The following is a 12,473-nucleotide window of genomic DNA, read 5'->3' as shown; positions in this document are numbered from 1 at the left end:
TTCAAAACTGAATCAGAAATGTATCTCAGTCGATTATGAATAAGCTACTTTTCCAGACTTTTGTCAAGTATTTTGTGCCTCCTTTTCCTCAGTGTACACTGCTGTATGGTCCATTTCTCTCAGTGCCTACTGCTCGTCTAACCTCTGGCGCGGCTGCTGTTGCAGCTGCACTTTGTATCGCAAAAGGATTTTCTATGTTTTCCAACAGCTTTTGTTTGCCGCTTAGCAAACACACACGCACGCGCCCCTAATGAGAGCAAAAGAGATGGCTAATGGGGACTAGAAAGAGAGCGAGCATCGAGAGAGCTTTTAGTTTTGCATTTTAAGCATTTTAGCTTTGCATTTTTCCCCCCTGTTTTACCCCCCGCCACCGCCCCCGTTGGACAATACGCAAAAATCATTCGACAAAAAATACAAATACGAAAAAATTCTCATGCATATTTGCTATCTGCATGAGAGTACAATGTATGGGTGTGTATCTGTGTGTGTGTGTAAATAGAGAGGGAAAATATTGAAGCTTTTCCCCGGGAAGATTAGAAAACTATGCAAAGAGTGGATGGGGCGTGGAGTGGCAGGGCTTTGCCCAGAAAGCCACAACAAAAGTTCCATCGAGTGGCAATCAAAGTTGTAAGCCCTTCAATTAGCTGCAAAATGTTGAAAGGGAAACTCGGAATTTTCGCCACCTGCGAGAGGCTGGCTATTGCACGGATTAAAAGGCATCACATGCCACCCTCCACTGGGGCTAAAACTGGCTTAAGCCAGGCTCTAAAATGGCCAAAATAATGGGCACTAGGAGGCTGGAGCTCATTAATGCTGTTTGTTTACGGCTTTTAACTATCTTCAACAAAAGTTTTGAATCGGACAGACAAATTAATTATTATTTTTGCCATTTCCAAAGCCGTTCGATGACCCCCAACTCTCAAAATGCACTCCAATAAATCCTCTGATATATTTCACACATATTTCATGTAATCCGTTTTAGTTTTCTTGCTTTTCTCAATCCTTAAGCATAATTTAATGGCCTTTCCCGAAGGTATTCCCATACTTTCGAGGGGTATATTGGTTCTCAAAGTGGGCAAGAAATATATAATAGTTATTAGCAAGGAGATGTCTTTGGGTAATATTGTGTGTTTCCTGAAGGAAAACTCTCACTAGGATAGAGCTGGCGGCGAAGAGAGTGCGCGTTCAAGTGCTTAGCTACTCCGTGAGAGAGCTACCCCATAGAGTATTCCCGATTCGTGAGTCTCCCTCCATTCTAACCGGCTTTCGGCGATGATGATGATGATGATGATGCCAACCCGTTTGACACTTGCAGCTAGATGTGGCACGATAGAGCGCCAGAGTGCCAGAGCGCACAGGCCATAACAATTTTCCCGCTGTGTCAGTGGCCGATCCTCTGCTTTTAATTGCATTTTGATTTGAGACCAAGACACGAGATTCGGACACGAGACACCACCAGATCGGAGCGCGGTTCGATGATATCGAAATCGAATTGCCAACCGGTTTCTGGTGGCCCAATCGTAATCGAGGCTTCGATTGGATTCGAGTCGAGTCGAGAGGAGAAGAGCCTCATAAATCGTTCCATCATCGAATGGCACATTGACAACGGCCAATGGTCGTATGTCATCTGCTGGAAACCAGTCTCCTTCTCTCTACTTTTCCCTCTTCTGCTTTTTTCTCTCTCTGTACGAATGCATTTTCTTTTCTGCTTTTTTTTTGGGTGCGCGCCTAAGTTGGGAAATTAATGCAATTTACTTACAAAATGTCCCATTAAAAGCGCTTAACCAGGCACTGGAGAGGGAGAGAGACATAAAGCAATATGAGCTTGTCGCAGAGTCTCAGAGTCGCCTTGTCTGGGTCCCCGTCTCCTTCAGCTCTCCTCCCCCCGCCCTGTCTGTCTGTCTGTCTGTCCGCCAGTTTGTCCGACAGTTTCCTTGTCTGCCAGCTCCGACTGTGGCTGTGGCTGTGGCTCCATCTCCTTCGCCGTCGCCTTCGCCATCTCCTGGGCTGTACCCCATGTGAGAGCGTAATTTAATGCTGCTGCAGTTTTTCTTTCTATCTTTTCTCTTTGCATAGCAGCAGCCTGCTGGCAGCACAATGTCTGTCCTTCGAGTACGAGTACGAGTACGAGTACGAGACCCTGGGTATGCCACAAATTACCCAGCCATGGGTCCGTAGAGCGCATTTAGCTAAATCGCAGAATTTATGTCTTATGAAAATGCTCGCGTCTCGAAACTGAAACCAAAACCAAAACCAAAAACCCAGAGACCAAAGACCAAAGACTCTGGGCAGCATGGGCAGGCATGGCTGGAGGCAGGAGGCCAAAGCCCTGGCCAAAGCCAAAGGCAATGCTAATGTACGAGCTCTGGAAAACCAGGGACTACCGCAAGTTTTGTCTGAAGAAAACGATAAGGTACGAGTGTATACCCTAAAGAAAGGCCTTAAACTTTGTCCTCGGAGCGACCATTTGGGGGCAAGGTTTCTTGGGATATCAGACATTGGAACAGATTTCTGCAACGAGAAGGAACAAATCTGGACCCAGAATGAACGCAGCAATGTTCCATGGCTCTCTCACAGTGTGGCTTAGCAGTGAGGCATGCGCAACCCCTCTCTTGTTGGACCCGTTTAATCATCCTTCATTCATTTGCTGTTGCATTTCCCCTCTGATTTTCTCTCTGTCTTTGGCGGCGGCAATCTGCTCAATTTCCATGTTCCATTTACCATCTTGCCATTAACCATTTACCCGGTTTTCCCCCGCCTTCTCTGCCGCAGCGCCTGTCCTTTCTTCCAAAAGGCAGACCTTAAAGTTGCACCGAATCTTGCGAATTATGGCGTCTCAATGGGTTTTCCACTGATTGTGCGAGGCACACACAAACTTTTCAATTCAATTATCAAACGCCCAGGCAATTTCGATCCAGCGAAAGAGTGGGGGCTATGGGAGGGGGGCGTTGGGGAATAGAGAGTGCCTCGATTTGGCTCCGATTTGGGTCTACAATTTTGTGTGTGTCCCAATGCGCACTTTTTGGCATAATTTGTTTGCCAAATACGAGTGTTGGCGTCATCATCATCATCGCCAACATCATCATCATCATCATCATCATCATCATCATCATCGTTGTGGTAGTTGTCACTCCATCGGTTGCCCGTTTCAGCGGTTGTGCGGGGGTGTCGATGGCACCACATTAATGCAATGCTCGACCCACCCACAGGGCCATAAATAATTTTTTGGATGCCAAAAGCCAATTTCGCGACCCGCAATTTTCGTGGGAGAATCACATTTCTCCATGAGAGAAGGCGTTGAAAGTACATTCATTTGAAGGCGAAATTAATGGGCGAAAATTCGGTTTCTCCATCCATGCAACATCCATGTGGCTGGGGATTGCCGTTAACTGATCCATCTGTTTCGAATGAATAAATGCTAGAAAATTACTATCAAATATTGTGGCCCGAATAGACAGGGAGACTCAATGGTAGATTGCATTCAAACGAGACTCACAGAGTAGCTTAGCAGTCCTTAAAGAGAGCGCAACGTTTCTAAGGTTACCCCAAAGTTGATGCCACAGAAATGGGGAAAAAAGTATGATATATCATATTTATAATGTATTTTATGAGAAATATTGGTATTTTCAACGAATTATCTTTAAAATGTAACCCTTTTTCGATATTCTTCAAGTGAGGAGTCCTCTATGTACTCATACTCTCTCTCTCTCTCTCTCTCTTTCTATCATTCTCTCTCCGTCTCTATCTTTTCGACTGAGGATGAGAATGAAGACAGATGCACTCAATGTCTAAATATAAGAATCGGTTGTCATTCAAGCGACAAATATTTTGGCAACCCAAATTTTTGAAACTCAACCAAAAATATGCATAAATCTGTAAGAGGCAGAAAGAGAGAGCCAGAGAGGGAGAGAGGGAGTGGGAGAAGTGTCAACAGGATTTGAGAGGAGTCGAAGATGGAGTACGAAGGTGGGGAGAGGTTCATGGATATCATAACAGACCCGGGCCATAAGCAAGCAAATTGCTTAAGGACTCGCCCCCCGCCCAGACCGAAGAGCGAGTGAGACAAATGCAAGACCAATAGAAAGAGACAGCAAGAACAAAAGAACAGAAGAAAGACCGAGAGACAGAAAAGTAAGAGGCTGAAAAATTGAAAAATAAATAAAATTATGCGTGGCAGCACATTTGAAATCATTGGCAAAAAAAAAACACACGAACGACAGAAAGGAGAAGCTTCTTCTTGGAAAGAAATAGCAACAGATGGAAGGAGACGGAAAGAGAGAGAGATAGAGAGAGAGAGAGAGATGGTTAATGGGGAATGTATGAGAGGCGTACACAAGAGAGAGTCTCTGTCTGTCTCTGTTTCTGTTTCTGTTTTTGTCTGCTGCCTTCATGCTTCACTTGATTTCCCCCCACAACAATTTCCAATGAACAAATTTTCCCCCATTTTTGGCTGCCATTCGAAATGGCATGGAAAGGGGAAAATGGGCATCATCTCATTGAGAATTCAAATCACACCGAAATTCTAAAACACACAAACCACCAAAATCGTCGTCGAGCCGTCGGAAAAAAATGCGAGTACATAAAAATAATAATAAAAATAAAATCACACACAAAAAAGGGACCAAAAAGGGACAGAAATACACAGAGAAAGAGCGATAGAGAGGGAGAGAGAGAGAGAGTGGGAAAATTGCGAAAAATGAAAGCGAAAATAAACCAAAGGCGAGAAATGAGGGAAACTTTCTTGTCAACGGGCGCGAAAATTATACACACACACACACACACATGAAAACTCCCTTCGACGAAAAAAAAGCACAGCTGAAAAATTGTCGAGGTCCTTGGAATAGGGTCCACGGACAAGGACACGGGACTCGAGCAACATTTTCTGCAGGCAAAGCAAATTTCAGCACGAGGATGGCTTGATGAGGCAAATTTACGAGTATTTCCATGTGTGGGTGTGTGTGTGTGTGTGTGTGGAGGGGGGGGGGGGGGAAGCTCTTTCCATGGGGCATGTGTGGCAGACACACAAATTATATGCCACACCGAAAATTATGAAAACGAAAGGCCCGCCCGCTTTATTTCTTGGCCCTAAATCACTAACCAAAAGCCATTTTATTGAAATAAAACAAGAAGAAAATGCGAGAAAGTCCAGGGAAATTCTGTAGAAGGCCACAGAGGCCTGTGGTGGAGCTGTGGTAAGAGTAGAGGTATTTCGGAGGGAAATCAGACTCTGGTTCTGGCTCGTTCTGGTTCTTTCTCTTACAGAGTAGCCGTGCCATAAAATGTGCAGCTTGGAAGCTGGAAGCACATCTACCTTTTCTCAGTCGAGAAGTCTTGCAAGTTTCAATCGTAAAACATCAGAGAACTTGAATTATGAATGTCCGCCAAGGAAATATTCTTTAACAACAAATTTCAAAGATATAATGAACGGTATCTTACGCTGAATCCTTGGCTTTCCGAAGAATACGAATGAAAAATTGACTTGCCTTGGGGTAATGCTGAAAACTGAATCTATTACCGAGGAAAATGTGTCCAAGGAATAATCTATAACTATAGATCTAGCTATAGCTATAGATCTAGCCCAAAAGTGATAGGCATATGCCACTAATCATCGTTTTTCGGCACACAAATACTTATCCATGGGGAATACTCAGTGGGTTCAGTACTAACCCATATATGTATGACCTGACCTCTTCTGTGCATACTGCACTTCCTGGGAACACAGCAAATGCCTTGTACTTGTAATTTATAGGAACTCTTGTGGCTCATTTCCATTTGCTAACATTGTGCCACTCATTCACTCTGGGTGAGGCGCCTCTTCCGACTCTTCCCTGCCTCGAATGCGAATGCGAGTGCGAATACGTATACTTGTACTCATACTCAAGATCATATCATATCGGATTGAGGTCCCAGACGCTCCCCAAAAACACAAAAACAGCAACAACAACAACAAAAACGCTGGCCAGAGTCTTTCTTTCTTTCGTTTTTTTTTTCTTTCAAATTTTGTTGCAGTTCCTCCCACTTTTCTCTTTCTTTTTTTCTGGCAGAAATTTAGACATTTTGTAGCCAGTTTATAGATGGGGTATATGAATGGGAAAGGGGTAAGGAGGAAGGGGAAAGGGGGGTCTGTCAGGCGGCTCCACCGCCCCAGCCTCTGGGCCCCACTGTCGCCCCTGCCCCTGTCTCTGCACAATTTCGAGGCCTGTTTGGTTTTCGCCCATAATTTTTGTGCCGTTTTACAACAAACGGGCACATAACTCCCAGAGACTCGTCGACCGAAGAACCTCCTCTCTGGGGTCCAGTCCCGTCGGATCGTTGGAGCGTCGGTCCGTGGTCCGTGGTCCGTGGCCCGTGGCCCGTTGCCGGCTTATCTGTCGGCGCCAAATGCCCCAATGCCCCATTCCATCCCTCCTGTGGCATGGTGCAAAATGATTTTCACATGTTTTCCTTTATTTCTCTGTGTGTTGTGTTGGTGTTTTTTCGCACTTTTCGTTGGCTTTTTGCATGTGTTTTCCCCCGTCGATTCCCATTCTTCCATTGGCATTTCCATTTACCCCCCTCCCCACCCAACACACACACAAAAAAAGAGAAAAAAAAGAGAGTGTTCCTTCGGAGTGTTTGGCTTTTAATTAAAATTGCAGCTAAATTATGAACTTTTCTTTTCTCGACCGCCTGCAAATTTTCTTTCTTTAGCTGTGGGTCTGGGTCTGGTCTGGGCCTCCAATCTCTGGTCGTATATCAAAAGAGCATTCTCTTTCCATGCGATGTGCAAATTGGGGTTTCGAGTGAGAGAAACATGGGGGATGGGGCAAGGGTTGGGCGTGGGGAGGGGGAGGCTAATGTGTGCGTGTGTTTTCCACAAATCAAATGAACTGTAAAGGAAATTTGCGCAAAAATGCGTTTTATTGTTTCCCCCGAAATTATGTTGATTGAGTGCATCCTCCCCCAGCCAATGCCCCTGCCCCATCCGCGTATTCCATTCTATAACACTTGGACATGCTTCAGTAAATCCCCCACTATATATGGGGGGATTATATGCTCCACAGACATAGACACACCGGAGATTTCCATCGATTTACCGAAAAAATACAATAACACAAATGTGTATGTTCCACTTTTGAGGCTAATTTTGTGGCTGCCTTTTTTGTCTGTTCGGTTTTTCGAGTTCTTTTCCAATTGTCTGCCAATGGAATTTCAGTGCGGGAACGGGGGCGGGTCCAGGGGCCGATCCATTCATTCCGATGGGGCATGCGACTCATTTACAATGCGTGTCAATGGCAACAATAGAGAGAGACAGCGTGCCCCAGGGTCGCACAGTGCGAAAGAGAGAGTGTAGTGGAGAGTGAAGAGCATCTTATTATTATCATTATTGTTATCATTAAAAGTGATATGAGCAAACAGCGACAGGACAACAACAGGACAACAACGGGCTCTCTGCCGCTGCCGGACAAAAGGTTCTCGTCCTCTTCATAAGATTCATATTGATGCGAACGGACAATGACAATGGGATTGCAGATGAGAGATGCTCAGAGCTGAGAGCTGAGAGATGGAGATGCGAAATGGAGATGAGTTGGAGAACGAGAACGAGATGGAATTCTTGAGTGAAGCAGAAGCAGAAACACTCAAAGAACGAACTGGCAATGCCCTAAGAAAGAGAAGGTTGCAGGTTGAAGTGCTTGCCACAAGAGGAATGAATATTGTCTTCAATCTTTGCCATAGAAATGACGACGAAGGCAAGACTCAGCCAGTTCTTGGTCTCTTGGTGTCAATTTTCTATCAAATACTCCGAGACCACACATGATCGTTTATGAAAACCACTTTGCTTTGGCCATAATTCCATTTGGCCAATGGCAGTGCCAATGCCAGACCTAAAAGTCGTTATGCTCGATGGTTTTCCTGGCTTTCCTGGTCCGCCTCGCCTCGCCTCGGATGGAGAGACTCCAGAAGAAGTCGAGTGTCAAGTAAAAATAAAATTCATTTTAATTTGTGCAACGACCACAACGACAGAGCAACGACGATGGGGATGAGGATGACAACGAGATGATGACAATATGTGTGTGTGTGTGTGTGTGTGTGGTGGGGGCGGGGGAGGGGGCAGCACATGTTCTGCGCCTGCTGCAAGGATATGGTTCGTCGATAAGTATTCCAGGGATCGTCCGTGTCTGGGTCTGGGTCCTGGTCCTGGTCCTGGCTCTAGCTCCTGTCAGTGTCTGCTCTTGGTATCCATTGTTGGTGCTACTGCTGCTGCTGTTATTATTTGCCAAATAAACGGACGGATGGACGACCGTTCGCGTTGTCTGTTGCCCCTTTCCCCGGACATCTCCTTTGTTGTCAGGCTCTGCTCCCTCGTCGTCGTCGTCGTCGTCGTAGTCGATGATGCAGACATAAGATATGAAAAATATGAGGCAACAGCAATCACAATAGTCGCACCAGTCCACCAGCCAGGGCCAAAGCCAAAGCCAGGGCGCTCCCCAAGGGCTTCGCACAGCACACAGGCGCTCATGCGTGCGCCCTGCGTGGGCATCGATGGACAATCCCCCAATGCCACGCCAATGTGTGTGGGTGTGTATCTGTGTGTGTGTGTGTATAAATCACGCTTAATGCCTTCTGCCAGCGATTGGAAAGAGGAGGATGCGGATGCGGATGCGAAGGCGAAGGCGAAGGAAACATCCAGGGACGACCATAAATTGCAGTCAAGTGCTGCCAATTAGTTGCTAAAATTATTTTATGATATTGTCCAACTAATTAAATGAACATTAAGGGGCGCATTCGAGTGGCTCGAGTGTGGAAATTTCTGCAAAAATCAATACCAAAATAAACCATAAATAAATATGAAGCGAAAGGTAGCCAACATCAGCCACCATCCATCGTATCATCCTCGGGGCGGGGGGCCGGGGCCTCTGCATTAAGAAATCCCCCGCTTCCTGAGGCGCAGGCCAACATTTTTCATCAATCAAGGAAGGCAACAACGGCAACAATAATCAATCATAGCCAAATGCAGGACTGGGGCAGGGGCCCCCGCCGCACCTGTCCAGAAAATAGAACACGTATAGCAACAATTTCCTATGATTATTAATTATTAATGACAACAGAAGGGGCAGGCTTCTGGCAGCGGGGGGACTGCCATTAAATGATTAGGTTTCCTTCAGCTTCACTGACCAGCCCCCTCCCCCTTCCGATGGGGTTATCCCCCAGGATGGCATCTCTCCTGCTGCTCCTCTATTGGCAGCTTCTGTGGGAGCAAGCGGCTGCCGCTCGTTAGCCAATCCCTATAATTTGGTACGAACTAGGGAAAGCTGATGAGCGAAAAACTGTTTACGACCGAGGTACAGTTGTGCTGGGAAATGGGTCAGCGAGATAGCTATCAACAACATATTGTATCTTCGAGTAACCTTTGAGGACAGGCAGGCATAAGGCTTTAAAGTAACAAAGCTTCATTTATACCATTTTTATCACTTTAAAACCCAGATATCGATATGTACTCCTCACGTATCATATTCACGATTTATTTATAGCAAGTAAAAAAAAGTTGTATATTTATATTCTAACCAAATGTTTTTCCCTCACTCTCTCTCTTCCTCTGTGCCTCTGTGCCTCCAGTGTGTCAGTGCAATGGACACGCCCGTCGCTGTCGCTTCAATCTGGAGCTCTACAAGCTGTCCGGTCGGGTGTCCGGGGGCGTGTGCTACAACTGTCAACATGATACGACAGGACGGTATTGTCACTATTGCCGCGAGGGCTACTATCGGGATGCCACCAAGCCGCCAAATCATCGCAAAGTCTGCAAACGTAAGTCCCCTCCCCCGACCCCCCCATCATATTCCACATAAATAGATAGATTGAATTAGACAGCCGAGACATCGAGGATGAACGTGGGGATCCTGTGCGGAATACGAAGTGTTCCTTGATATTGATAAGCTGTCATCAATCAGTGGTCTGTCAGATGCCAGATACCAGATGCCAGATGCCAGATGGGACACCCATCTCCCTCGTAGATGGGCCAATAAAGATTCGCCACTCTTCCCGCTAATGAGGATGTTTTTATGTTTTAGGTTGCGACTGCCATCCGGTGGGATCCACGGGCAAGACCTGCAATCATCTGAGTGGACAGTGCCCCTGCAAGGAGGGTGTCACCGGTCTCACCTGCAACCGCTGTGCCCGCGGCTACCAACAGACGCGCTCCCATGTGGCGCCCTGCATCAGTGAGTACCCCCACCCCCACCCAGATCCAGACTCAGATCCTCCCCCTTCTGTGTACCGGATCCTCCTCTAACTCAGGTTCTCTCCTCCTTCAATTTGCAGAAGTGCCCACCAACGCGAACATGATTCAGGCCGAGAGTGCCGGCGGAGGCGGTGGCGGTGCCGGCAATGGTGACTACAAGGAAGGCGGCGGCTCCCAGGCCGAGGAAATGAAGAAGTGTGAGTACACTCAAAGAAAACCAGCTCGATTTTCGCCAGAAAATATTTCCCCTCTCCTATATCTCTCCACAGATTGCGGCAAGTGCAAGGCCAGTCCCAAGAAGCTCAATCTGAACAAGTTTTGCATGGAAGATTATGGTAAGAGATGCCCCCCCTCTCTCTCTCTCTCTCTATATACGAGCTCTTCCTATTTTCAATTAATTTTTGTGCCTTTATTGCAGCCATTTTGGCCAAGGTTATTGGCCACGATCGCGCCTCCCAGGACATTAGCACGGAAAAGTTCTCCATCGAACGACAGAATGAAATCTACAAATACGAAATAAACATCCAGACGATCTTCAAGCGGAATCCCATGTCGGGCACGACCAGCTCCTTGCTCGGTCGTGGCAATATGATGCTGCTGGTGCCACGCAAGAGCATCGAGTGCCAGTGTCCCAAAATCAAGCTGAATAAGTAAGTACTACTCAATATGGGAAATATTTGCGGGAACCTTTCGTTAGACTGGCCTCCGGTCGTCCCTCACAATTTCGAAGTCCCTTCGGAGGACACATCCCGAACACTTCCTCCAGGTGTTCTCGAGGGTCCACCACTTTGCCTGTAACTTTTCGCTGCCGGTTGGACGGGTGCTCCAACGACTCCAATATAATCGGTGCTCTGAGGACTTGACTTCTTTTTTCAATGATTCCATTATCCTCGATTTGTTCCACTCTTCTGGTTCTGATTTCCAAATCTCCATCGACGGGATTGGAATCGATCGGACCACAGACCCGAGGACTGAACGAGCAGCAGCTTTGAGGAGTTCTTGCAGATGGCAAGATGGTCCTTCTTGGTCTGTCCTCAAGCCGGCCTACCTGATCTGACCTTTCGTTACACTATATTTTCTTCTTCAAAAGAAATGTGAAAGGTTTTCACATATGTATAAATGCACGTGATAGGTAGGAGGGTGATAAGTGGTAAGGTTAGCGGTGACCCCGATCTTGGTGGTGGGGAAAACTTCTGAACAGTTGAGATGAACAGACAGAGGAAACCTCTGGCTCCTTGTCCATACGCCCCTGTGAATTAATTGCAGTTTATTATTAATCTAATATTTCTTTTTATCTGCTCTGTTTCATTTGATGCAGATCATATCTTATACTTGGACGCGATTCGGAGGCGGCGCCTGGATACCTGGCCATCGGTCCCAGCTCAGTCGTTTTGGAGTGGAAGGACGAGTGGTCGCTGCGCATGAAGCGCTTCCAGCGGCGGGCCCGCAAATGCAGTTGAATCGAACCGGAAACGGAATATGTCAGAGCGGATTTCAATTTCATACACTTGGCTAGGTATCGGTTTTTGTATAAATTGTACAGTTTACTCAAGTTTTTGACCTTCTTCGGCATCATGCTTTAAATTAATAATCAAAACTCAAACTTAAACTCAAAACTGCCCCCTTAAAAAATACACACACACACAGAGAGAGAGAGAGAGAGAAATCCTAAACACTAGAAACGCCTAAAACATCCTCAATAGAATCGTTGGAGATACCCAATGATTAATAATCTTTCTTTCTGGGGGCATTTCTCTAGTCTATAAAATGATTTTACAAACAGAAAATAATACATACTCCCTTTTAATACAACAAAATACCAAAATGCTAATTACAGTTACGTGACATCGAAGCTGGTGGAGCGGAGAGGGGTGGGGTGGAGTGGCATAGTGGTATGCAGGCCATAAAAAACAGTTATAAATTGAGAAAAAAGAAAAAAAACAAGTGCGAAAAACGCTGAACGTCGCGTGTCGCGAGGCCGCCACCAGACCAGACATACAAACAAACATCGGACATCGGACATTCAATGGACAATTGAGGGGGACAGGACTGGGGGAGGGGAGGAGGGGATAGACAAACAAGCCACAGTCAACACACATAGTAGTAAGTGCAGCCATAAACCAACAACATGAGCCTTGACCAGAGGGGTGCCAGATGGCGGCAGGCTTTCACACACGCACACGGACACGAACACGCACACATCACACAGAGTTTATTAGGGGCACCCGCCCGAGTGGTGCAAAAGTTGGTCAAG

General features: G+C 46.4%; 1 protein-coding gene across 1 annotated transcript in view; it reads left to right on the top strand.

The window, feature by feature from the left end:
• The window catches only part of NetB (Netrin-B), a 64,347-nt gene extending 52,196 nt beyond the window's left edge, over positions 1-12,151 (top strand). The window contains exons 2-7 of the mRNA XM_002134077.3: positions 9,598-9,786; positions 10,050-10,199; positions 10,300-10,416; positions 10,489-10,554; positions 10,638-10,869; positions 11,538-12,151. Of these exons, the coding sequence (XP_002134113.3) occupies positions 9,598-9,786; positions 10,050-10,199; positions 10,300-10,416; positions 10,489-10,554; positions 10,638-10,869; positions 11,538-11,679 (896 nt within the window). The 3' untranslated portion in view covers positions 11,680-12,151. The remainder of the gene's footprint in view (positions 1-9,597; positions 9,787-10,049; positions 10,200-10,299; positions 10,417-10,488; positions 10,555-10,637; positions 10,870-11,537) is intronic.
• Positions 12,152-12,473: the final 322 nt, after the last annotated feature.

The sequence above is a fragment of the Drosophila pseudoobscura genome, chromosome X (genome assembly GCF_009870125.1).
Source record: "Drosophila pseudoobscura strain MV-25-SWS-2005 chromosome X, UCI_Dpse_MV25, whole genome shotgun sequence".
In the NCBI taxonomy this organism is placed as follows: Eukaryota; Metazoa; Arthropoda; class Insecta; order Diptera; family Drosophilidae; genus Drosophila; species Drosophila pseudoobscura.
The sequence above is the reverse complement of the archived record's forward strand: the minus strand, read 5'-3'. Positions and strand labels throughout refer to the sequence as shown.